Source organism: Vidua chalybeata, chromosome 3 (assembly GCF_026979565.1).
Source record: "Vidua chalybeata isolate OUT-0048 chromosome 3, bVidCha1 merged haplotype, whole genome shotgun sequence".
Taxonomy (NCBI): Eukaryota; Metazoa; Chordata; class Aves; order Passeriformes; family Viduidae; genus Vidua; species Vidua chalybeata.
Window position 1 is genome coordinate 70,369,550 of NC_071532.1, and position 26,852 is coordinate 70,396,401.

General features: G+C 40.1%; 1 protein-coding gene across 3 annotated transcripts; it reads left to right on the forward strand.

The window, feature by feature from the left end:
• Window positions 1-26,601, forward strand: BVES (blood vessel epicardial substance). 3 transcript variants are annotated; one of them, XM_053939002.1, is made up of 9 exons: window positions 1-158; window positions 4,728-4,961; window positions 7,277-7,401; window positions 13,118-13,305; window positions 14,219-14,327; window positions 16,276-16,443; window positions 18,570-18,711; window positions 23,720-23,823; window positions 26,283-26,370. In XM_053939002.1, the coding sequence occupies exons 2-8, from the start codon at window positions 4,739-4,741 to the stop codon at window positions 23,785-23,787; spliced, it is 1,023 nt and encodes a 340-aa protein (XP_053794977.1). In that variant the 5' UTR covers window positions 1-158; window positions 4,728-4,738; the 3' UTR covers window positions 23,788-23,823; window positions 26,283-26,370. The 3 variants fall into 3 exon arrangements, with proteins under 3 accessions (XP_053794977.1, XP_053794976.1, XP_053794978.1); XM_053939001.1 differs by lacking the exon at window positions 23,720-23,823 and having other exon boundaries at window positions 26,283-26,601; XM_053939003.1 differs by lacking the exons at window positions 23,720-23,823; window positions 26,283-26,370 and adding an exon at window positions 19,688-19,710.
• The last annotated feature ends 251 nt before the right edge of the window (window positions 26,602-26,852 follow it).

A 26,852-nucleotide genomic window follows, 5' to 3' on the forward strand; every position in this document is an offset into this window, starting at 1 on the left:
CGCTGGCGCCGCCCGCAGCTCCCGCGGCTCCTCTGCCTATTTTAGTCACAGCCGCGGCTCCGTGCCCGCCGCGGGACCGCCAGCGGCGACGAGCGGTAGCTGCGGGCTGTTGCCGTCCTGTCCGGGCGGCCCGGAAACTTTCCCGGGGCGCGGGGCAGGTGAGGGGCGCTCCTCCCGTGCGCCGGCGGCACCGCGGGTGGGGGCGGCGGCGGCGGGTCCCGGGGCCGGGGGTGCCGCTCCACCGGCGGCGGCAGGAGGGGTGGGCGCCATGCTCCGCTGTGCTGCCGCCCGGCTAGCTGGGAGAACAAGCAGTCCCGTCCCTGGTCCCTCGCTCCCTTCGGTGGCTCTCCGTGCCTGGCTGCGGGCGCAGCCGGGACCGGGATCTCTGCCTGTTGTCCTGCCCGCGGAGAGGAGGGACGGGTTGCAACTTTCGAAGTGATCCTTTTGGGGGGAAATGGACCAGTTGCTCGGCTCTTTTCAGTTTTTAAAAAATTTTTACATGATTATTTTTGGATTTGGCGTTCGCACGTCGTGGGCTAAAATGAAGGTGCGGGGCGCAGAGCGCGGCTGCGGGCTGGCAGTGGCGCCCCTGGGCTGGGGCGCTCGGCGCATCTGTGAGCGCTGGAGGCGGAGGGGAGAGCGAGCCCGAAGGCACTCACAGCCTCGGGTCCGCTCCGCTCCGGGCTGCGCGGCGGCGCGGGAGGGTTTTCTCGCTGTGTGGATACTTTGTTGACTATGAAGAATGAACGTGTTGTTAAATTTTCTCTTGATTAAAGTGACTAAAGAGAGTAACAAATTTCTGTAGTTACTGACGTATTTAATTGAATGTGACTTGCTGCAAGGAGCATATTAAGCATACTTTCTTATACCACTTTCCTATTCGTTCCTACTGCATTGTAAAAGAGGAAATTGGTAACTTAAACTGTAATTAACTCAGCTGTGCTACCTCGAGGAGTTTGTCTTCACAGAAGAATTATTGCCTAAAATCTCTAGGCAGCTTCTGTGCTGTAAGTCCATAGAAAAGTAGTTTAAAGTTCTGCAGGTATAATTAATTTTTTTAATTGCATTGACTGTAAAGTTATAGAAACGTACTCAAGTAAAGATTTAAGAAGCTCACTTGAATAATGTTGAGCAGTAAAGCTGTGGGATATGAATAATCTCAATAAAGTGGGTAATGACACGAGTGGGACACTCGGCACTATCCTGTATCAGCTTGGCTGACTGGTTCTTACAGTAGAACCAAATGCTTTACAATTTTCTGCTATGTCTGTCTTCTGTAAATGTTGTTTAGGTATCCATAAAATTCAGGCTCTTTTCAAAGCTATTTTGGTGTCTGAACACTTGTAGACTATCTTTTTGATAGTCTACTTTGTAGACTATCATTTCCAAATCTTTTGGAAACGCCTTTCAGAAGTTTGGTCTCTTGTATAAAGCTGTTGTTGCATATAGTAAAATCCTGGAGTAAGCTCACCTCATTTATATTCTGAGAATTTGTATTTTCTGACCTAAGATCACCATCTATTACCTTAACTTTCTATCAGGTTCATGCACAAAAAAAAAACTAAAAAAACTTTTTTGAACTACAAAAATTTCTGTTAGGCTCAATATTAAAGAGTCTGCAAGTTTTTTCTTTTTTTTATATATCCTCTTTTTTCTCCTCCTGTTTGCACAACAAATCGGCTTGAGTTCTCAACATCTGAATATTCAAATACTTTGTTTGGTAAATCTAAATCCATATGATGGATATATACTGGATATTTAAAAATGCTCTTTTAATGATTTGTCTCATGCCCCATTAAGCTTTCATTTCAGTGGATGCTATTTTACCCCAGCTTTCCAAAATTATTTTACTATGTTAGTTGTTTTTTTAACTCCTGATATTAATATGTGTCTTTGCTTTGAAGATTTAAGCATATGACTAAATAATCTTGTGCTATATTAATCCTTAGTAGACATAATTAATGTTTTAAAGGCCTGAATCTGTACTTCCAAATTAATATTTGGCTGAGGTCACATAAGGTAAAAAATTATAATTGCTTGCTCTTTTGTGGAACTGGTGACTTCTCCCTCATTCTTCAGTATTATTTGGCAATAGTAGGTGCTAGGACTAATGAATTGATCTAAAAATTAGTGATGTTGTTTTTTGACATTTTGGATATTTTTCTTTCTGGTGTTACCTGTAGACAAACACTTTAGGTCACAGCTTGTAGCTCTGCCTGTCTGCCTTCTCCTGATCCTCAAAGCAGTCTCCTTAGTTGAAATTCTTGTCAAGGACAAGTCTGTCCTTGTGTCATTTTGCAGATAGCATCAATCTGTTTCTGTCAGCTTTTTAATACCACCATGATGGAGAAGTTCTGCTATTTCCAGTATGTTAGGGGAGCTGTAATTATTGTTTGTGAGTAGTAAGTGAAGTTTAAAGGTATTCATATAAAGACCTTGAGATAGTAAAGACAAAGCTTATAAAAAACTTTAGTTGGGTAGATTTAGGTTCCTGGGTTCTAATTTAGGCAATCTAGTAGGTAAGCCTGACCCTCATAAGTGTTAAATGTCCTCTTACAACTGTGGACTTTAAATTGCTTGATCAACACTTGGAGAAACTCCTTCCCATTATTTCACGTTATGGCTGGTGATTTGTTGCATGAGTGTCTGTGAAGAGCAGTGTTTTGGCTGGGCTGTGAGGAGAATGAGATTGTCAGGTGCTGTATATTTAATTTAGTTCATGGGGTTTCCAGTCTTCTAATGTGTGATGCTTTAGAGCTGAGTCAAAAGGGTGAGGTAGCCTCTATTCCCACAGTGGAGCAGTACAAAATTTTACTAATAAAAAAAACATCAAGCATCTGGAAGGCTGCTTTGATCTGTGATCAGATGTAGCTGAAACTATTTCTTGCAGCCTCTTTTGGTGTTGAATTGAAGGACTTATGCCTATATCTGTGTTTGAGTTTGGCTGTCTCTGCTTTTTCTGTTGGCATTTTAAGTGGTGCCTTTACTGGCACATGACTGGGCAGTGAAAGGCTGAAAAGATCTAGAGATCCTGCTGTTCTAGTGTAAGGAGTTTATATTGTTTGGAAACAACAGGAGCACCAGATGAACTGTGTGTAAGATGAGCACAGACATAGTTATCCAGTTAGCAATTCCCTCCTGTTTATGAGCCCGTTAAAATGCCAGTCCTGCAACCTCACATGGGCTCAGGCTTTGGCTCACTGTGTGAGAGGCTTTGTCAGGACAGTGAAACTTCTCTAATGACTCTCTTGATGAACTCATGTGAAAGAGCTGAAAGAAAGTAGGAGTGTATTTGGATAGGCCTGATGTTTGCTAGCAGTTAAGTGTAGAGTTTATGACAAACCCAGGCATTTTAATTAACCTTTGTGAATAAGGTTAATATAGGAATGAAAAGAGGAAAGTGATATCTTGAGAAAGAAAGTGAATTGTGTTTTTTGGATCAGATGTTTAGGATGAGAATTTTTTTCCTTGATAATCATTTCAATCCAGATATAGATAGACTACATCTGTGCTAGAGTTTGATCTTGCAGGATGCCTCTGCACATTCTGTAGCATCCCTTAGCTGTGACAGGCTCTGGGCATAGGAGATGAACCATAAGAGAGGGTTGAGGATTTTTTTCTTCCCACTGCTTTCAGAAGGAGTCTAAAGCACTGATTAATTTTGAAAACTGTACAGCTTGTTTATGCCCTGTACAATCACAAGGGTCTTATTGCCCAGGTCAATCACAAGAAAATAATAAAGGGAAGGAATGAAGCAACGCAAATTTATTTCACAGGCCAAGAAACACTCTCATTAACAGAGATGCTTCAGAATATATTCAAGTCTGCAGGAAAGAGTGTATTAACTGTGACCTAAAATTGTCTGCTGAGCAGATGAATTACATGGCAGTTAGTGATGGCACACATCAGGGACGTGCCTGTCTCTACAGAATTTGATTGAATGGAAATCCCGCTGCATTGTATGTTATGGAGCTTGTTGGCTCAGTGATGAAGTGCATATAGTTCATTAGTGAGACTCAAGCCCACCTCCATATAATTTCTACTGCTGTGGCAGTGAGAAACCATACATGCCTTGCTGGAAGCAAGCTTCTCCTGTGTTTGACAGCAGACATATCTAGGAGCAGTCATGCTCCTTCAGCTGAGACCTGCTCTGAGTTCAGAAGACCTTCTGTAGAGCTTGTAACACTGACTGCAGTTACCCAGAGAGACCAGCTTTTAATATTCTAAAGACAGTGTCTTGAAATCTTCCACTTTCTCCCTGTAGTTTGTTTTTAACAGTACCTTTTTGTTTTGTATTGGGATTTGCCCACAGACATTTTTTTCATTTAACTGAGGCAAAATGTATGCGTGCTATATTTATTATTACAACAACAAAAACATCCCATGTATATTTAGATTAGAAATAGTCTTTACCTCTCTCAATTTCTCCAGTAGTCCCACACACAGACAAGGGTCTTGCAAGCTTGTTCAAACTGTACAGACCAAATGATTTCCCTAAAAGACTGGCAGCAGACTTAGCAGCCTCTCTGTTTTGGTAGCTATAATTTAGGTGAAAGATAGGAAAGTACTACAGATCTATAGACCTAGCTTACCCTTTTAAAGCTTTTTTTTTCATGAATGATAATGGAAAGTATATCTTGGGAAGAGAGAAAATAACCCTAAAATCCATATGTATGTTTACTATGTTTCAGTTTAATGCATAGTGATTTTTTTTCCTCTCCTTGCAGGAGTCTCCAAGATGAATACTACAGCAATGAGCCCACTCACCGTTACTCCACTAGGTTTTGTTCCAGACTTTAAAAATTCCACCCTTGATCCTCTCAATGAGACTGCATGTGAAAACTGGAAAGAGATTCATCATCTTGTTTTCCACGTGGCAAACATTTGCTTTGCAGTTGGACTGGTTATTCCAACTACTTTGAATCTTCATATGATTCTTCTGCGAGGCCTGCTCACCATAGGTAGGAGACTTATTCTGGAGACAGAAATGTGACTCAAATGGCTGGCTTTGACCATTATGGAGCTGGTCCCTGCAGCTTATGGTGAAATTACTGCCTCTGTTAATGGCCATTGTGCTCTGATGAAGGTGGTTTTGGTCTAAGACTAGATCTGTTTTGACCTTGATATAGCTTTTCTAGAAAGATTATATAACCCTTGGCTCTTAAAACTTCATATAACTGCAATTTGCAATTTCAAACCTATGAAGATGTCAGCTTGAAAACAAGTGGACATCATTTATGTCAGATGTAACTGGATTTTTAAAATCCCCGTATTTCAAATCAGTTATGTCTGATCAATAAGACATTTATTTTATACTTCTTTTTTACCTTTATTTTAAGTAAGTACTGGGACTGTGTATTGGCAGGTGCACTGGCTTAGTGTGTCTGAGGTAGGTGAGCTTTTCCTTGAGAACCTTGCTGTGAGCAAGGTGTTCTTGCTGTGAGCCCAAGTGTTCTTTTAATGTGGGTTCAAACCTGTGGCACTTGTGGGTCACCAGCATTATTTTTGTTGCTGATTTAGATGTGCAGCCTTTCAATGGGGAATGTATTCTGTGTTCTGATATCAGTCATGTTTCTTCTGCCACTGTAGGAATCTTGTGACACCAGAGTCTAACTTGAGAGGAAAACCTAAATTTGGCATGCTTGAGACTGAGCAAATGTGGTTTGATTTGTAACATGGCAGGCTCACAGCTATTCCAAAGCCTCTGTACCTTGTGTGGGACAAGATCCTTGTGATCAAAGAAGGAATAGTGACTCATTGCAGTGCAAGAGGGATAAATCCAATCCAACAGGAGCATGCTCAAGTATTTTTAAGGGAGTGCTTATTGGCATTATAGTGTGGGTCAATTTTATGATAGAACTGTTTGAATTTACAATGCTCTTGTATTTTCTATTTTATAGTTAAAACACACTGCACTGGTGACCAAGGGTCTGAGCAATGCAAGACTTTTTATCTTGGCTTTAAAAGCAAAAGGAGCTCTGCACTTGCTGAGCCTGCCATTTTGATCTGTAGGTCTTGTATGAGCAGACAGGGAATCAGAACTTTGCAAGCTGGGGTGGCAGCAGGGAGCAGATTTACTCAGTGAGCAGAACAAGTAATGAGGCCTGGTTCCTAGGGACCTATTCCCTTTGCTTTGACCCTCTCCCACCTCTGCTGCTCTGCAATATTGCTGCTCTGCAATATTGCTGCTCTGCAATATTGCTGCTCTGCAATATTGCTGCTCTGCAATATTGCTGCTCTGCAATATTGCTGCTCTGCAATATTGCTGCTCTGCAATATTGCTGCTCTTCAATACATCCAGACCTCCCATACCTTGCAGTCTAACTAATAAGCAGATCAAGAGTCACTATATTTTGATTTTTCTAATCCATATGTAAGTGCTGCCTCATCAGTTAACAATCCAGACAGAGTAGATAGCACTGAGTTCATTAAGTCAATGTCATCTTCTGGGAGAAGGGGGTAAGAGCATTCATTTAGCACTGTCTCCTTTTTGTCTTTGAAGGAAGCTTAAGGGAAAATATAACTATGACCTCTCCAGCCATCTCTGTTGGATGATGGGGTCACAGTTATCTGGGAGACACTCAGTAGTACATAATCCATCGTTTGATAAATATTGTCTTTATAGGCTGAAGATGGAATCCTATTCATACACAATGCCTTGTCTTTTAAAGCAAGTGTCATTATTCAAAATAAGGCAACTAAAAAAAGATTAAGCATTTGGGAATTTTGTCTTTGATGTTACCCAGGAGAATTCAGGTTCCCGATGTGACCTGATCACATCAGCAATAATAGGTTCTTTTAATTTTCAAAAATATCTGCATATGACTTTAGGAAGTTTTTATGCAACTCTTCCTTGCTAATTGGATGTGGACGTTAATTTCTAGGCCTTTTTTTGTCTAATTAATGCAATGCAAATTTTTGCGAGCTGCCTCATTTCCCCCCATATCTTTTCTACTTCATTTCAGTAACAAATCATCATGGACTGCACCTTTCTGCTTGCCCCATCCTGATCTGAATTACTGTGATTTCAGTATTGCAGTCTCATGTAATAGGGCTGCAGTCTACCAACCTGCCCTAAGTGCCTGTTTGCAGCATTGCAGTGATTAGCTGTTGTTGCATACCTTCATACAGAGAGCTTAACTGTATTAAAGTTTGTATAATATATTGCTTTTCAGTGTAATTATACTCAGTGGACATATTCTTGATGGTTTTCTAGGAATGTTTATTATTTAGTGAAATTTATCTTACTCCTTTTTTTTTTTTTTAATTTTTACAGGATGTGCATTATTCATCATTTGGGCTACTCTATATCGTTGTGCCTTGGACATAATGATCTGGAATTCTGTGTTTTTGGTTGTCAACCTTCTGCATTTCATATACCTGGTGTATAAAAGAAGACCGGTATGTATAACAGCTAAATTTCACAAGCACTCTTGTAAGATGCAAAAAAAGGAAGTTTTGCCCATGTTTGCTGGGCAAACCAATGGATTAGTACACATTTTCAGCAGAACACTTTTGTGTTTGGCCCAAAATCACACTCTGAACACACTCTGGAAGTGTGCAACAACTTGTACCAGAAAAAAAAAGAGAAAACCTAACTGGAAATAAGCTCTTCATCAATTCAACACCGCCTGTGCAAGAAAGCAGACAAGAAATTAGCTGGCAAGGCAGCATGAAGCTTGACTTATGTCTTGCCTAGGAAGTAGCTAAAAACTAACTAGATTGATCTGTTTCTAAACAATTGTAGATGTGTAGTAAATATTTCTAGTTCAAATTGCTCTTGGAGGGTCATCTTACTACTTAAAGGGTAACTTCCTCTTTAGTTACTAAATTTAATTACTAATGCTGTTTTTTCAGCCCATTCAGTTGATTTATGTCACCACTGAGATGCAGCACGTGATGAAACTGCATTGTATTTCTGCTAGGTAGCCATGGCCATGCTGTCCAGCACACACACAAAATAGCAGTTGTGGTAAGGGAGAGCCAGTGAGGTCAGGCTCTGCCTACTCTGTAGGTGTCCACAGTTAAATATCATATCCAAATTAACATGTTCTCCTGCCCTTCCACCCACCCCCCCCCCGACAATTAAACCTTTTTAATCTTGAAGCTTGTGATCTTCTGTCAGATGGGACAGGAAATGGCCACCAAAGTCAGAAATTATTGCAAAAGGCAGGAATGCTCAGCTGATAGAAACCCATTTCCCTAGGAAAGCAAGCCTTTCATCTTACCTGTATTTTAAAAGTGAATTGTAGCATCCTTAAACATAGGTAATGGTCCTTGACTTTGTACCTGTCCAACCCTTTCCAAAAATCTAAATAAAAGGTTAGTGGTGAGTGAAAAAGCATCTTGGGAGGATGATGTGCTGGTTTGGGCTTGAGAAAAAAAAAAAAAAAAAAATCACCCTGATCACCCTGTAATGTGTAAATCAATACTGAATGAAGGAAATACATTATTTTGTAATTACAGTTGTCTACTAAAAGCTATGTTGGCATAGATTGGGGTGCTTTGTGCATTATGGCATAGATTTCAACCTATTGAAGAGGCAGCTATTTTCACTAAACCCTCTAGTAAATTTGTTAGCAGAATTATTTGTAGGAGTTAGGTTAAGTGGTAGAAGTGATTGAAGTATTCTGTGGGTGGATACAAAAAGAAGGAATTTTGTGAGAATATGAAGTTTGACTGATAAACTGAGTCACCAAGGTTGGTAAAAAAATTGCATCTAAGAGGGGGAGGCCTGGAGCACCTGCCTTTGACTTTGCTTTCTCTTTCTATAGCCCTTGCCCAGTGTCAGAGTAACCACAGCAGGACCAAGGTGCTTGGCATTCCCATAAACTCTGCACTGCTCACACTCTGGCAGGCAACCACAGCATATAAAAGGAGGCTAAAGGTTAAATTGCATCTGTCTACAAGAAGTTGATAAATTGAATACGTGTGTTAAAAAAGGAAGAGGCTCTACCTACAGCAGTGTTCCTCCAATATGGAACACAGATTCACCCAAAGATTACCATCAGCTGTGCTGTGTGAACTGAGCAACTTAAAAGCTTAGCCAAAAATTAGATCTGATAGACTAGCCAGGTAGTGCTGTTTCTTTGCATATTAAGGCTTAATTTCAATAGTCTTCTTTCCATTGAGAAATTACAGTATTTATGAACATTGCATGGAAAATATTATGTTATTTTAATTGCTGTAATACATAATATTTTCAGTAATTATTAAAAAAATATATGAATCTTTGCTGGAAACTATGGTCAACAAGCATACTTGAAGTGATGCCTGATAGTCATGCATGTCTTTGTAGCTGTGTGACATGTTTGTTATGAACCCCAAGGCTGTTTTAAGTGTTTTTCCTACAGGAGGAAAAAGACTAGGGAGAAAAAAATTTAAAACTCTTAGGAACTAATTTTTGAATGAGATTTTCTCTCTGCAGCTATGAGCTGTATTGCTCATCTCGATCGGTTTTGGTAATTCTCACAAAAGATCTTTCCAAGGAAAGAAAGGAATGGCAGAATAATTACAAGTTGGTCATATTACAAAATGAATAATTGATATGTTCAGTTGTTAAATATTTATTTTATTAAATGGAGCATGCAAAAATCACAGTGCGTTTCTTTTCTGACCAGAAGATTATTTCAGTGGTTTTGATTCCTTGGAGCTTTACAAATTTGGCTTTTTTAGTTGGAGTGGAAGCTGAGTCTAATCATTCTGACTCGGAGTTCTGGCAGCATCCCAGAATATTTCAACCCCTGCTGAAGAAAACATTACACCTACCCATATGGCTTGTTTGGAATATGACCCACAAGCATGACTGGAGGAGCAGTCAGCTGTGCTTGGGAAGGGGGAATGGTCTGTTATAAGGGAGCCCGTCTAAAGCACAGCTACAGTCTGCAATCTGATCGGTCTTTTAGAAAGTGGCTACACCTGCTTTCCCCTCAAAGTATTACACACCAGAGGAAGATCATGAAACATGAACCATGTGCCAGTTAAGGGATTGGATTAACACTCCAGGGCCAAAATTTGCCCTCATGTCTGTGTGCCTGGTTTTGGATTCGGGAGTCTTGGGAGCTACGTAAATTCCTTTTTCAGATGGAAATGTATTTCTTTAGGTTGCAGTGGTCATGTATAGAAAGAGGTGCAAATTAAATTGGTACAGCTGTTAAAAATGGAAGTTCCTGGAGAACATGATGGTAAAACAGTCATCTAGCCTTGTGGGTATATGGACCCTATTTTGAAATCAAACAGCTCAGGACAAATCCTTAACATAATACAAATTCTCTTGCGTGTTTGTTTTTAATCATTGTTTTGTCTGTGTAGATGTCCTCTGAGGGATTAAAGATTGTGGCATGAGGAACATACAGGAAATTCAAAACCTGGATTTCATATGAGTGTAGTTGCTTGTGGAATATTTAACTAGTAATTGATTCAGTGTGAAACCAGTGTAACTTTAGGTTACGTGATGCACTGGACATAATAAGTCCATGAGCCCTGATGTCACTCAGCCACAAGAGCTGATGTCACTGCAAGGCCATTCCTGATAGTCTTGGAATAATGGTGGTGACTGAGAAAAGTGAGTGAGGAACAGAGGAAGCAAATGCCACTCCTTTCCTCAAAAAGGGCAAGAAGGAGAACCCAGGGACCTGCAGCCTGGTCAGCCTCAGCTTGATCTCTGAAAAGAAGGATTAGATAGTCCTGGAAAATATTTCTATGCACATGAAGCACAAGAATGTAATCAGGAGTGGTAAGCAAGGATTTACCCAAGGGGAAGTCTTGCTTAACCAGCCTGATAGTAGATGGAAAAGAAACTGATTGAATGATCACCTCCAGAGGGTAATGGTCAAAGGTTCAGTGTCCTGATGGACATCAGTGACAAGTGATGTCCTGTTTGGGTCTGTATTGGGACCAGTGCTATTTACTGTCTTCATTAATGACATAGACGAAGGGATTGAGTGCACCCTCAACAAGTTTACAGATGGCACCAAGCTGAGTTGTTTGACACACCTGAAGGACAGGATACCATCCAGAAGGACTTGGACAAGCTTGAGAAGTGGGCCAATGGAAATCTCATTAAGTGTAACATGACCAAGTGCAAGGTGCTGCACCTGGTTGGGGCTTCCCCCAGTATCAACACAGGCTGAGGGATGGACAGATTGAGAGCAGCCCAACAGAGAAGGACTGGGGTGTGGATGAGAGGCTGGACTTGGCCTGGCAATATGCACTCACAGCCACAGAAACCAAATTGTATCCTGAGCTGCATCAAAAGCAGTGTGGCCAGCAGGGTAAGGGAAGTGACTGCTCTGATGAGATCCCACCTAGAGTGCTTGAGGTCCTGAGCACAGAGATAGAAGTGTTCTATGAGGAAAGGCTGGAAGAATTGGGGTTGTTCAGCCTGGAAAAGAAAAGGCTTTGAGGTGGCCAGATTGTGGCCTTCCAGTACTGGAAGGGAAATTACAGGAAGGATGGAGAGGGACATTTTACATGGGCATGTAGTAACAGGATAGGAGGGAATAGTTTCAAATTGAGAGTAGGTTTAGATTAGATATTAGGAAGGAATTCTTTACTGTGAGGGGTGTGAGGCACTGGAACAGATTGCCCAGAGAAGCTGTACATGTGCAATCCCTAGAAGCGTTCAAGGTTAGGTTGAAGATCTGATGCTACCTGGTCTCATGGAAGATGTCCCTGCCCATGGCAGAGGGGTTGGGACTGAGTGATCTTTAGGGTCCCTTCCAACCCAAGCCGTTCTATGATAACCTTCCACGATGAAATGACTGGCCAGATAGCTGAGAATAGTGAATATCCTCAAACTTAATTTTGGTAGGGTTTTCAACACTGTCTTGTATAAAATCCTGACAGAGAATGTGTTGAAGTGTGGCCTGGATGAGGACACAGTGAAATGGATTGAAATCTGGCTGAATTGCAGGGCTGAGTGTGGTTATCAGAGGTAAGAAGTCCAGTTGGAGCTGCGTACTACACATATGTTAGTGTGTGGTGTGTAACCCTGGGGCCAGTGCTAGTCCCAGTGCTGTTTGACATCTTCATTCATGGTCTGGGTGGTGGGGCATATGTGAACCCTGATGACACAAAACTGTGAGGAGTGGCTGATAGGCCAGAAGGTTGGGAAACCATCTTGAGGGTTCTCAGCAGGCTGGAGAAATGGACCAACAGGAACCCCATGGAGTTCAACAGAAAGTGTGGAGTACTGCAGCAGGGGAGGAATAAACCATGCATCAGCACATGCCACGGACTGACCAGCTGGAAAGCAGCTTTGTAGAAAAGGACCTGCAGGTCATGGGGGAAGAGTTGAACATGAGTCAGAAACTTGCCTCTTTCTCTTCTTTTCTGCCATTCTTTCTTGGTTGTTCTTCCTTATTCTCTCTTCTATGTATATTTTCTTTTTCATTATCTGATGCTTACTGTTCTAATTTATCTTCCTCATGGCAAATATGCAAGCTTTATTCAGGCTACATCTGCTTTCAAGAAGGCTGTAATACTGTCTCATCCCCTGCTTCCTTCATTCAGGGAAGACTTCCAGGCTTAGGATTTCAGCCAACATCCTTTCCCTCATTGCTGCTGCTTGAGTTTGGGTGGGCTCTTAGATGTGGGACGTTCAGATGGCAATGTTTTTGGTTTTTTTTTCTCTTCCCTTATCACATGTGGTTTCAATATAATTGGTTTGTTTTTCAGGGCTTGCTTTCCTACTGCAAGTAAGCCAAGAAGCTCAGGGATGAGAGGGGCTCCCAGGAGAGCCTGAGGGATAGCCACAGTGATGTGTGCATGCAGTGTGAAAGACAGCCTCATTTTTATTTTCTCTGCATAATTCTTGCCCAAGTCCTTCCTATTCACTATTACATCAACAGACATCTCAGAGGGCTCCTTGTATGTGATTTAATGTGCCACTTGGATGGAACAGCATTCTAAAGCACCAGTGTGCCATCCTGGCTAATTTTAGATAAGGTTTTGGTCACCCTATCATAGGCAGTGTTTGTGGATAGACATCACACATTTACCACTTCTTTCCTTGCTTAAGCATAATGAAGCCAAAGATGTCCCTCAAGCTAAAGCTCTTACCCGTTTTTAACTAATGCCTCTGAGTTTATTGATGTCTCTTGTTTTTCCAATCTAGATCAAGATAGAGAAGGAGCTTAGCAGCCTCTACAAGAGAATGTTTGAACCTCTCCATGTACCTCCAGAGCTCTTCCAAAGACTAACTGGACAATTCTGCAACATTCAGACTTTGAAGACAGGTCAAGCCTATGCAGCAGAAGATAAAACATCAGTTGATGATAGGCTAAGCATCCTGCTGAAGGGGAAGTAGGTTCTATAAAAGCTTGGGGACAGTCATATGCTTTGTGTCATGGCTGAATAAATTAGAAAATTATTGAGGTTGCAATTGTCTGTAGTGTGTTATGGTCTATAGTCAAATAGTCTATACTTATAGCCTATTTTGTGACACCATTTTCAGGTGACAGTGATATCTCTTGCTGGGAGCATATCGTGTATCCACTTACATGTGCAGCTGCATGGATTTTAGTAGGAATAACATTTGTATAATACCAAAGGCAGTGTCTTGCAAAATAAGCAAGAGATTTGTTTGAGTCTTAGATATCCTAGTTGTCCCCTCAGTCCATTCTCAGGTTTTAAGGCTAAAAACCATGGTACATAAGGGAAGAAGAAGTATCTCTCCAGTAGGCTTTAAAACAGCAGGCTTTTGGAATCGATTCATTGCACTTGAACATGCAAGTAGAGAAGGGCAGGTGCACTGCCCAGAGGCAGACAGAATCCAGGTGAGAAAGGGTAAAATATATGCCCATGGCCAAGCTGTAATCTTGAAACTCATGCTAAATTCTGGCCAATATTTTAACCAGTTTCTGTTGACATCAACAGCAATGTCAGGCTTCATTGCTTTTCTTACTCATTACCACAAAGCTACTTACCTAAGGGAAGCCTGATTCAGGTCTGGCTGTGTAACATGACCTTTCTCATATTGAATAACAATGTTTTGTGGTTACATGCCACGTTCATCAATTCTCTATATGTCTGGCAGCCTGTTCTGCTTGGAATCAGGCAGAAAACAGGGTAGCTCTGGGAGTGATGTTCCAGAAGATGAATGTATTTATTCTTGTTACCTACTGCTTTACCATTGTCAGTAGTTCTACCCAATTTTTGATTAAATTAATCAGCCTCCATGATTTTAAAATATTGTTTCATACATTTTTATTTCCAGAATGAAGGTGTCTTATCGAGGGCATTTTCTGCATAATATTTACCCCTGTGCCTTTATAGATTCTCCTGAATTTCGATCGACACAGATGAACCGGGGTGAGAAATTCCAGGTACATTTTGTTTTAAATGTCACTGAATATGAGCTGGTGAGACCATTAAAAAAAATAGAGTATAAATTTGATCAACAATGAACTGTTTGACTTGCATAATTTTGCTATCCTTCTAGTATAGGTGTTTGAAGATGGACCATATCAAGAATAGTGCTGCAATTGTAGATGTGTATTGAGCAGTCTGGCTTTTGCTATTTTATTCTCTTTTACTGTTTCCAAGTTTAATTTGTGCTAAGAGATTGTTCAGGACAAATAATTTAAGAGGCAGTTTTGATGGAAAAAGGTGATATGAACAGGTCTCATGACTGGTTCAAAAAACAAAGAAAAGGGAAAAAGAGCTACTGTAATAATGAAAGTCTAGAAGTTGTGGCACTAGTAATTAGAAGTTGGTATTTATAAAGTGTATTAATACTTCTGTCATTTTGCAATTTGTTAAAGAAACATAAGCTGAGAATGATCTCAGTATTTTGAACAAAAATATTCATATGGGGAACAACAAGGACATATTTCTCTAGCAGTGTAATTATACTGGTATATTAAATATATTTTATTATAGTTTGGGGAGGTGGAATACTTTTAGACAAGGGTCAGTTTTTTCCCATAGAAATGGCTATTTTGCTACCTCTTGCTTGATGTTCTTTAGCTAGGTGTGTATAATAATGACCGGACTGTGACTGACTGATACATCCACACTGGCAGAAGGGGAGGGAGGCAGAGCAGTGCAGACTCTAAAATCAGTGATTGATGTCATGTGTTCCAGTCAAACACTGGGCTTAGTGCCAGGGGGAGAGACTTGTCCAGATGCACTCACCTCGCAGCAGTGAGGTCTCCCACAGCCTAGCTGCCCTCTTGGCACAGCCCCTTTCTCTTGGAAGCAGCTGGATAGGAATCGGGCCCTCCCAAGGGAAAAGGGCCATGCCTCAGCTTCTGCCTGCCTTAGAAGTTACTGTAATCTGGAGCAGTGTACATCCTTTGTTCGTGGGTTCTGCTTCTTACTGCCATGTGAATACCAGCAGCCTTACCAAGAGCACACAGATTCAGTCTTAAGGACCCCATCTGCTGGCAATGCTGGAGAATTCTTCCTGTGCCCACAGGCTGTATATATTACATTCCGTGGGGTTAAAAATCCACGGATATATGACAGTATTTCATTGCTTCTAGGACTTAATGGATTTTAATTTTTTTTTCAGGATGTAATGTTATCTTGTAAAAGCAGAGAACGCCTGATTTTGATTTATTCATAGATGCCTGACTCCCCCTTGCAAAGCTGTCCACTGGGTATGACCAGTGTGGGTTTTGGTGTGGCATTGCCCTCTGCTGGCACAGGGGGATGAACCTGGCAAGTCCATCCTCCCATGAGAGGGGGCGAGATCCCCTGTAACTACCCATAATTGGATTATCAATAACTGAGCAAACAGAGCCTTGGCTCAACTGCTACAAGGTTGTACTTGTGGCATCAGAAGGGCTGACAGTTATGAGAGGAAGATGGAAATATTTTTTTAAATCACTAAAAACTCTTTGATGGAGACCTTTAGGTGATGCCAGTTGCTCCTGTTTGGTGACAGTGATGTAAAATCAAGCTACATATAGGCCTACTGCAAGTACTTATCATCACTATAGGACTGACTTAATATATAAATTTCCTCTTACATAAATGCTTTTACTCATGACATATTTTCCCCTGTTATTGTCCCCCAGGTTTTCTGAAAAATAAACTGGCTACACATATCAATTAAAAATATAATGATAATAAATTGCTGAGAATGCTTACATTTGTTAATATCACATTCATAACAAAGGGATACCAAAAAGCTTTATGGCTTTAAGAGTTATTTTAACTGGAGACACAAATAAAATGGTATCACTTCTTTTAAAGCATGTTTAAGTGTGCTTATCTTAAAACATTTTTAAATTTACTTATTCTGAGCATTTTTTTTTTTCCTTTTAGGTCACCATTATTGCAGATGATAACTGCAAATTCCTGTGCTGGTCCAGGGAACGGCTGACTTACTTTCTGGAGTCTGAGCCATTTCTTTATGAGATTTTTAAGTACCTTATTGGCAAAGATATTACAAATAAACTTTATTCATTGAATGACCCAACCTTAAATGACAAGGTAAGCAACTTCAAGTTTTGTTTGGAAATTTTCCTCCCACGTACAAATGTGTTTTTACTTCAATTTTGAATGCTCTTAAAGCACCTTATTTTAACCTGCTGCCATCAGCTAATGAATGCATTCTTGTGGTGTTTTAGTGCCAAGGTGTGAGTCAGTGCAACATTTCTGTTAGAAGCAACATTTGCTAAAGGTAGTACAGTAATGTACAAGAAAGATGAGTAACTGAGATTCAGAACTGATCAGCTTGTGGAAATATTTCTGCCTAACTATTAGACATGATGGCCAGTAGCTAAAAGGTGCTTCTTCCTGGATATCATTTCTCACTAACAAATTAGTGCCTTGGTAAAAAGAAGCTTCAGAGTTTTTTTCTATCTTAAAAAAAAATTCTTACTGAAGGCAAACAACTAAATAATACTGATTGCTAGGAAGAATAATTTTCATGTGTCTTTGAGGGTTGCAAGTGCAAAAAAAAAAGGCAAACATTATGTTGATATGATGCAGTTAGATTAGAAGGAATCATAAAATACATATAAAATATAAATAAATAAAATTAAAATATAATTTATATATTTATAAATATATAAAGCATTAAGTGGTCTGGATGTACTCATGGATATATGAACTATCTTGCTTTAGTTTCATTTTGTCTCCTTACTTATTCCTTATCAAAATTCTGAAGAATTAAAAAAAATCAACAAATTTTGCTTCTCTTTTGACTTAACATCTGCACACTTTAGTTTGTACTGAGTCCTTGTTTTTTGTTGCAATAGTCACATAAATTTAAGATTATAGTCGCTGGTTTATTATGTAGCTGGTAAGTTTTGAAAATGTATGTTGTAAAAATTGAGTGAGCATTTAGGAAATTTGTAGTATCTTTTTATTCTTCCTAAAATAAAAATCCTGCTGCATGAGCTCTTCCTGCATAACTTGGCATGAGAACTGTTAAATAAATTCTTAATTTTCCCATTGCCAGTGCTCTATGTACATATTACCTCTCACAAGCTTCACTTTCAAATATAAACATTATATTTGATGTCTTTAAACTGGTGTCAATCTCCATCAGAAAATATTGGGGTTGACTTCTGTACATAGGGGACTATGGAAATAAAATGATTATTGATTATTCATACTCAGTATGGTAATAAGAAGGTAAAACTATCAATTTTTTTTTGTTGGAAAACAGAAAATTATATTTAATAAAAGAAGTATATTTATTTCAAAAGTATATTTATTTTTTAAAGTATATCATATTGTATTAAAGTATAATTTATGTTGTAAGGAAACTTGTGATTTTCTCCTACCTAAGGAGACTTCCACTAGTGTTGGGAAAATAGTCATTCTTTTCTGCATGAAATAGGATACTAGTTCCTGACTTGTAAAATTCAGTGAAATGGAGTTATCCATTATAGTCTTGTCATTGATTGCTACCTTTCACATACACCTAAAATAGCATTCTGACTTGCAGTAATACCTTACAAGGTACAATGTATGGCTTTATATAAATGTTATAGTAGAAAGGCTTCTCAGGAAGGCTACTCAAAGCAAAATGGAAGCTCCTCAGACTGTTTGACAGGGAGAGGATAATGTTCACCTGATGCACTTAGTCTGCAGTAGAATCAAGAGCCAAATGGTCATCTACTGGGAAGGAATGATATTCACCACTTTTCTAACATGATGAAATGAAAAGCCAAGAAAATGAACTTGCTTCTGTTAAGGTATAAATTACTTCTATATATAGCATGTTGTTTTGTTTAGCAAGGAGGACCAGCCTCATCATAAAGACTACATTTAATTGCAGAGCATCATATTTAAATAATGAATTACCAGATAATAAGCCCCAAGCTTCTGTAAGAAAATACATGGAAATTTCAGTACAAAAGTGATTTGAGATTGAATAATTAATGTGCAGTTTCATACTTGTCAGTGTTCCAATTCCAGTATATTACTGGCATTTTCTATTGTCATTTAAATTGATTTACACTGCATAGAATCTTCTCCTATAACAATTTTCTTGTATAATCATAGCTGAGACCAGAGCATCCATTACAAGGGAAGTAATAATTTTCCATTTTTATTTTAATTTGCTTGATATCTTTTCTTAAAGTAATCATTTTTTTCTTTTTTAGGCTTCAAAGAAGATTGACCGGCAGCCCAGCCTTTGCTCTCAGCTCTCTGTGATGCAGATGAGGAACAGCATGGCCAGCACCAGTGACAGCGAGGATGGCTTGCAGATGTTTCTTCGTGGGACTTCCTCTGCATCCTCTCTTCGTGAGTGCTCAGAATAGTTCGTGCCAGTTTTGAACACAGCTCAGGTTGACCATTAGAGACCACTGCAGAGCTCCTGCTGCCCTCTGTGGGGGCAGACTGTAGCTTTTTGGGTGCTGCTGTATTAGCTAAATGAAGGGACTTAACTATAGGGCACTGATTAGATGCACGAGGGTTTGTGTTTTAAATGCAGATACCTCATGTACATACTGGAAAAACACCCAAACATGTGTAGTAATAATCTTTGGCATAATGTTGATGTTTAGGCATAATATGGAATGTTTATAGTAATGGGGCAAAACTGAAGGTACAGTGCCGGTCACGGTAGTTTGTCCTTTGGTCCCTCACTGGTGCTTGTAGAAACTAAAAACCCAAACAAAACATTTTCCCTCAACAACTTGGTGTCCTGCTTTTCCTCCTGAGGTAGTTTGTATTGGAAGGGTCTGGAGGAATGTGGTATACAACCAATATTTTGATGTCACCTGGAAAATCTCCAAGTATCTCTGCTGTACTTTGTATGGCAGGAGTAGTAGAGAACACATAAAGTGAGAGAAGAAACAATGTCTGACCTTTTTACTTCTATTCTTTTAATTTATTCCTCTATGGAAACATTCTAAATTATTCTTTCTAGGCTTTTGCTGTCATTTGTTTTTAGATCATCTGAATCTAAACGTCAACATTAGCCTGAATTCTGAAGGCAGTCTTTCAATAAAAAAGCCCCAGAGGATGTTCAATTTTTGCATTTGGCATAAGCTATTAGTTTAACAGCATTTAAAAGGATCACATAGGATTATTTCTTTTGATTTTGGAAATATTATTTTTTAGTGATTAGAATTCAAATATATGAGGAAAAAATACTGTTATTGTTATTTGTTATATGTTACTTGTTATGGTTAAAGTCTCTGCTAAGAAGAGGAAATATTTTCAAATATTTGCATCTTTCTGTTTAATTATCTGTTTTCTGTTGTGTTCCTCACAGTTCTCATCCAGTAACACCTTCAGACCTGGAGGGGCTATCTGATTTTACTCCTTAACATTGGTGTAGTCTGCATGCCCAGATAGATGGAAGAAAAAGCCCTAATAGTGCTTCACCCTACTAGAAGATCAGGGGTGACACCTAGGATATAGTTTGATGAAAATTCCAGCATTGTTTTCTTTTTCTCCTCCATTCCCTGCAAGGACATTCAGAGGCAGTTGAGGTAGTAAAAGACCTCTCTACATTATCAGGTCCAGCTTCATGTCCAAAGCAAGATCAGCTAGAGCAGGGGCATGTCCAGTCAAGCTTTGAATATTTCCAAGCTGGAAGATTTTCCAGCCTCCCTGGGCAACCTGCTCCAGGGACTTAGCACCCTCACGATGAAAAAATTTCCCCTATTGCAACTCCTGCTTGTTTTCCTTCTTTTTTTAGTGCATGCCTCTGAGAAGAGTCTGGCTCTCTCTTCTATGTTGCCTTCCATTAGGTAGCCAAAGACAAGAGTCAGATCCCCTGGGAGCCTTCTGTTCCTAAGGCTGAACACACCCAGCTCCTGCAGCCTCTCCATCACTGCTCCAGCCTCTGGCCATCTGGGTTGCACCTCCACTGCTCTTGCTCCAGTATGTCCATGTCTTTCTTGTACAAGGGGGCACAAAACTGATGCAGCACTCCAGATCCTGTCTCACAATTGAGGGGATTAATCTCTTTCAGTGACCTGCTGGCTATGCTCTTGCTTATGTGGCTCAATATATGCTGCTAATGTGGCCCAATATATCGATGGCACACTTCACTGCAGGGGCACTCTGCTGACTCATGTTCTATTCTGTGTCCACCAGGACGCCCAGGATTGTTTCTGCAAAGCTGCTTTCCAACCAGCTGGGGCCTAGGCTGTAATGCTGTGTAGGTGTGTCATGTCCCAGTTCAAGGATTTATGAACTTTAATGAACTTGGAGTTTTTGTCAGTTCTTTTCTCTTTTTCCAATGGCCTGTCCAGACTCACTGCCCTACCCTTTGGCCTGTCAGCAGCTTCCCTTGCTACCTGGCTCTGTGAATTTGGCAGGAGTGCATTCCATCCCATCAATCAGGTCATTCATATCTTGAATATTATAGGCCTTGGCTTTGGCCCTTGAGAACACTGCTGGTAACTAACCACCTGACAGCTGGATTTTGTACTGCTGTGGACCACCCTGTGAACTCGGCAGTACAGTACATTTTCCATTGAAGCTGTTGTCCATCTATCCAGTCTGTTTCCCATTTGTCTGGAAGGACCCAGTGGCAGATTGTGGAGGGCTGTGCTACCATCCATGTAAACAACATCCACTGTACTCCATTCATACACAGAGGCTGTCATCTCACCACCAAGAGTGGTCAGATGCAATCAGCATCCATGATGGCTTTCCCAGTCACCTTCCCACCCCTTGTGTGCTTGTACATGGCTTCCAGGAAGACAAGCTCCATAATCATCCTGGGAAATGAATTTAGACTACTAGGCCTGGGTGTTCTGTCTTCCCCTTCATTAAAATGGCTGTGATGTTGGCATTTCCATTTGTGTCCCCTGACTGCAATCACCTTTCCAAGATGACAGAGCAGGCCTTGCAATTGTATCAGCCAGTGCTTGGCACCCTTGGATGCAGCCCATGTGGTTCCACAATCTGTGTTCACCCTGTGGACTGGAGGTGTTCCTAACTCAGTCCGGGTTTCCTGTCAGTCAAGCATCACTCTCTGTCTCTACCACTGGATGCAGAGTCCTAGCAGGCCTCAGGACAAACCTCTAAAGAAAAAACTCATAACAAAAAAGTTCTTGAATATCTCAGACTTTCTCATGTTCCTGTGTCCTGTGCATCACTGAACTCTTGCCTCACGGTTACCCTGCTCTTTCTTTTGTTGCTGATTTATTTGTAGATGCCTTTCTTGTTGCGCTTCACTAGATCCAGGTCTAGGTGAGGTTTGGCTTCCCTCATTTCATCACCGCACGCTTGGGCCACGGTTCTGTGTTCCCTCCAAGGGGCTCATCCCCACTTACACTTGTGTTTGAGATCTGTCAGAACTTTCCTGTTCATCTATGCCAGCCTTCTACCATACTTGCTCAGCTTTTTGTGCACTGGAATGGACTGTCCTTGTGTTTTGAGGAAGGTGTCCTCAAAGATAACCATCTGTCCTTAGGTCTTTTTGCAGGCCTTGTCCCATGAGTTCCTGCCAAGTAAAACCCTGTGCAAACCACAGTCCCCTGTCCTGTAAGATTGTAATTCTACTGTTTGTCTTGCACACCACTCAGTATCTTAAACTCCACCAGCTCCTGGACGCTGCAGCCAAGATTACCAGCTGCCTTCACTCCCTGATGAGTTCTTCCTTGTTCATCAGTGACAGATCCAGCAGAGCGCCTTTCCTAGTTGACTCATCGATCACTTGCGCAAAGGAATTGTCGCCTACGTTCCAGAGATCTCCTGGACTGCCTGCTCCCAGCCCTGTTGCCTTTCCACCAGATACCAGAGTGGTTAAAATGCCCCACGAGCACCAAGGCCTGTGATACAGTTGCTGAAAGAAGGCTCCCTTCTACTTGCTCTTCTTGATCAGGCAGCCTGTAGAGATTCCTGCCACGAAGTCTCCTGTGTTGGTCTGTTCTCTGATCTTTAAACCCTCGAGTGGCTTTTCACCTGTTCCACACGGCAAAGTTCCATGAAATTGAAGCCTTTGGGTGAATTTGCACAATCAGAAATCGTAAAACTGTGTTTGTGCGAGTAGTTAGTGTTAAAATGTCTCTTTCAGGCTTAACAGCAAAACTCTTATACCAGTATTTCAGCTTTGGGAGAAAATACTTGAAATGCATGACAAGTTCAGCTGTAATTATATAAATCTCCAAGATGCACTTGTGCTTAGCACATACTTGATAAATACACTTTTCTCTGTTGTACTTTTCCTTTGTTTGTGTACCTTTTTTTTTTTTTTTGGTATACAGGGTGTGCTTTACCCAAGAGAGAGGGGTTTATGTGTCTTTTATTTTCTGAAATTCCTCTGCCCAGCTGAGGCAGCAGCCTCCCAAGTCCAATGCTTTCCCTTACTTTTGGGGAGGCAGAGGGATTGCCCCTATACCAGTGCAACACACACCTTGGGAAGTAATGTTATTTATTGCTTCTTTGTATTTTGATTGTGAAATTTCTGATTTCAGTAGAAGGTTTGTTCATCTCCTTGAACTGTAATGCTTCAATCTTTGTTTTTGCCAAGATAGCTTGTTAGTTTTTCCTGGGTACTGTCATTGCAAAGATGGGGTTGCTACCAAGGTGAGCTCTGCTTAAAGATCTATATTCAGTGTTGATTTTGGCCATGTATGCACTTTTTTCCAGATCACAGGGAAAACTGAAAAAAACCCCTTCCATTTACCTTGCCACTGCTATGTTTTAAAAATCTTCTGCTGGGTCCTCTCAGTGCAACAGCTGGGGTATTTTTTGTCTGTTGTTTTAAGATTTCATGTAAGGCACATGCTGAGACTTACAGTTACAGTGCTGTTCCCTGGATTCTCCTTCTACAGGCATACATTTGTTTCTTTAGAACAAACAAACACAACCCAAAATCCTTAAAAGATTTTGTGAGAAACATATGGAAATGTCAAACTTTTTTTTTTTTTAATTAGAATAAAAAATGAATTGAAGGGAACTTACCCGTATGGGAACTCTACAGGAATACTGTTTTGTCATTACTAGGTGATTGTTGTGTGGACAAAAGCCTCCCACTACAAATATAATTTTTGACTACTATAATGCAAATAAGTTTTCTTCTCCTAATTGCTATATTCTTGAAAAAATGAGCGTTCATATTTTTGTATAATCCCATCTTTTAAAATTACACTTTTATCAGTGCTATAAATGATAAGCTTTGACTCATTTTCTTAAGAAATAATATTAATCCTTTTTCCTTTTAAAATATTTAGTAATAAAGGTTAAAATTACTAATTATTAGGTCCCAAACTACAATTACTAACAAAAGTATGTTTTGAATTTAATTAATTAAGAAACTCAACTAACTGTTTGCTTTTATATTAAGGAAATAACCAACAAGAGTTCTATAATGCTTACGGAGTGAGTCGTTTGCAGCATGATGTTTTCTGTTGATAACATCACATTAACTCAGCAGGCATCCTCAAAAAGGTATTAAAGTGGGGTTTGTTTATCATGTGACACTTGTGCTTGACATCCCTGGTCCATCTGTATGTAATTCATTAGTAAGTGAAATAGAGGTATGTCTTTTTCCAAAATCTGAGTTAAGCAAAAATAGTTCAACCTGATCACAAGCCTAGTTTCACCTGAGTTTCAGTCCTTTTAAATAATATTTTGGTATTAGTTTCTATTCTGTAATTCTATTCTTGACAGCCATTCAGATATTTATTAGAGATACAGTCTCTCTTTCTGTGGTACTTGTTTTAGACATCTCAGATTTGCTGCATCTATGTTTGTTAACTTCTAAGCTGAGCAGGAATGTAAACAGGTTTTGGTTTGTTAATGCTTTTAGTGGTATTATCAAATTATATGTGGTTAAAAACAGGATTGGATTTCACAGGAATTTTAATATGTATTTTGGTTTAGGCCCTCAAGAAAGGGCAACAAAATGTACTGAAAGGAAGGTCGATTCAGTCACTTGAACATCTGTCCAACACTCAGTAATGGCATCAGTAGACAAAATTTTGTGTTTGGAGCAAATAAGAGTATGTCTTTGAAACAAACAGACTGAGTGAATTAGACTTTTTATTGGATCCTGTTGTACAAACTTATGGCTGCTTACTTCTGTTTTCTAGAGAGAATTAAGTGGTTTTAAGCAGAAGAAAACCATTTTTAAAATTACAATAAACTACACTGAAACAAAGATCTAAAAAAGAAGCTGGAATTGTAACTCAGCATTTTCAGGCACCCTTTTACCTTTGGGTATCTCACAGAAAAGCCACTTATATCCAAATGTACCCACAGACTTTGGGTGGGGCACATTAGCCAATTAATTGATCTAGTTATCCTTTCCTTAGGCTATAAAACACATCTGTGTGGAAAGAAATGTTTAATAATTTCAGTATCTAAAAATGTGCTTGAGTAACCCTGTATTGTGGCAGTTTAAGTAGTTTTTGAATCTCAAAAGAAAATACTAATACATTTTTAACATAAAAAGTTCTGAAATGCCAATTCCAAACAGTGTCTTTGTGAATGTGACTTAAAAATGCATTTGTTTTGTAACTTGCTGGTGTTGCCTGTGGCTGTATGTTGTTCTCTGTGTATAACACATACAGTGTAAATGAGTCTTTCCTCATAAGTGGACTTCCTTAACACAGCACTTTATACCTGATAAACGTTTTTCAAAAATAAGTGTGTGTTACAGCTATCAGTATTTTTTTCAAGAATATTTAAATTTTTAGCTTGTATGCAAACAATCTGTTAACATGGCATTTATCTCTTGTTTTCTTCTCAAATGGGATTTCAGAGATTTCCATAATCTTTTTGGTCATCATATACTAGCTGTTTGCAACCTCATACTGTTGCAGTGGTCTAAGTCTACAAGAGGGTACTGAGAAAAATACATGCCCATGTGTAGATTCAATTTCAGAATAAACAATGGAAAACAGAATGGTTCAGCTGATGTTAAAGGAGTGCTCTGGTTTGACCCTCATACTGAAAATTTAACTGCAACAGAGGTAGTTTGCAGTGGTAACTTGCACAAAAACTCCATTTTATGTCTTGACAGTGATAGCTGTGGTGTGAGCTCTGCTCTGGCAGACAAGTTGCTGCCTTTCTAAAAGGTAATCTTGTGGCAGTGAAATCACTTGTCAGTTGAAAGTTATGTGGCCTTTGCCTGTAAATCTTGTTTTCTCTGTGGTTATGGGGATATAAATCTTGTGTAAGTTTTACATTATCATGCTGTGTAAAGCTGACGTGTCAGAGAAGATTTAGGTCAGTTTTTAGGATAACTCTCTTCACCCAGGGCATGGTTGGGTAGGCTCCCCAGGGAAGTGGTCACAGCACCACACTTGGCAGAGTTAACTAGTGTTGTGTCTAAGTATCTGGACAATGCTCTCAGGCACATGGTGTGACTCTTGGGGTGTCCTGTGCAGGGCCAGGAGCTGGACTTGAGCCTGATGAGTTCCTTCCAACTCATCATGTTCTATGAGTTTATGCTTTAAAGTTGTGGCTTTGATGATGTGCCCATCCCAGGTTTGCCCAGTGCACTGAGGAACCTTCCCTGCAGCCAGGCCAGTGCGCAGATGTACACACCCTTTGTACTTGGGGCAGCCACTCATGTTGCTGTAGTTGAATGGAGATGAGTCAGTGGGTGAGAAATGGTGAGAAAATGATCTCTGAGGAACAAGTGGTGGCACCCCGTGCAGTCGGGGTTTGCGCTGAACTTGGGGAGAATGCTGTGTCTGTGGTTTGCAGCATTGCTGGTTCGTAGCAGTGTGGCTGTTCCATGTCTAGAATTTCCTGGTGCCTGTGGCCAGATAACAAAGAAACCTTCACTTATGAAGCAGCTAGGGCAGGATAATCAGATTGTGTCTACTTTGTCACAAATAGGTCTATGTAGCAGGTGTGTGTTGTTAAGTTAACCGGTAATTTCTTTGTACCTGTGACAGGCCCAGGCCGCACATCTCCTTACCTGAGAACTTCAGCAAAGATGAAGCCCATAGAAGAAAGTGTTGAAGATGATGTCTTTGAAGCACCGTCTGCTGATAAGCTTGAACTCCAGCGGCTGCCTTAAACAGTTGTGTCCTCAGGTGTATCAGAGCTTGCACAAAGCTCCAGTGCAACAGGAAGGAGCTGAATTTGGGAGGAATCTGAAAACAAAGCCCACCTCTCCATGTTTGAATTTACTGCAGCATATGCCAGTGGTTTCTAGATGAAAATACCATGTTTTATTTTACTTCTAAATAAAATAAATAAAAACTTTTGTGGTTTTTTTGTTGCTTCTTTTTGGTTGCTTTATTTCTACTTCGACTTTTGCCATTATAAATTTAATATTGTGTTGCTGACTAGCCAGAAATTTCTAGACTTACTTGGTGGAGAATATCCCCAGTTTCATTTACCTATGTTCCTTTGAAGCCTGTATCTTAGCATTTTCAGTGGGAGATTTTGAAACTGTTTCCAAAGCCATGTTGCTGTTATCAACCATCATTGTTGTGTCAGTCTCATGTGAAAAACACAGT

Bases quoted from the DNA above. Each gene is read 5' to 3' on its own strand.
- BVES (XM_053939001.1), top strand. From the start codon at position 4,739: ATGAATACTACAGCAATGAGCCCACTCACCGTTACTCCACTAGGTTTT. The intron at 14,328-16,275 runs GTACATTTTGTT...TTTTCCTTTTAG, and splicing joins ACCGGGGTGAGAAATTCCAG to GTCACCATTATTGCAGATGA. The intron at 18,712-26,282 runs GTGAGTGCTCAG...TACCTGTGACAG, and splicing joins TTCCTCTGCATCCTCTCTTC to GCCCAGGCCGCACATCTCCT.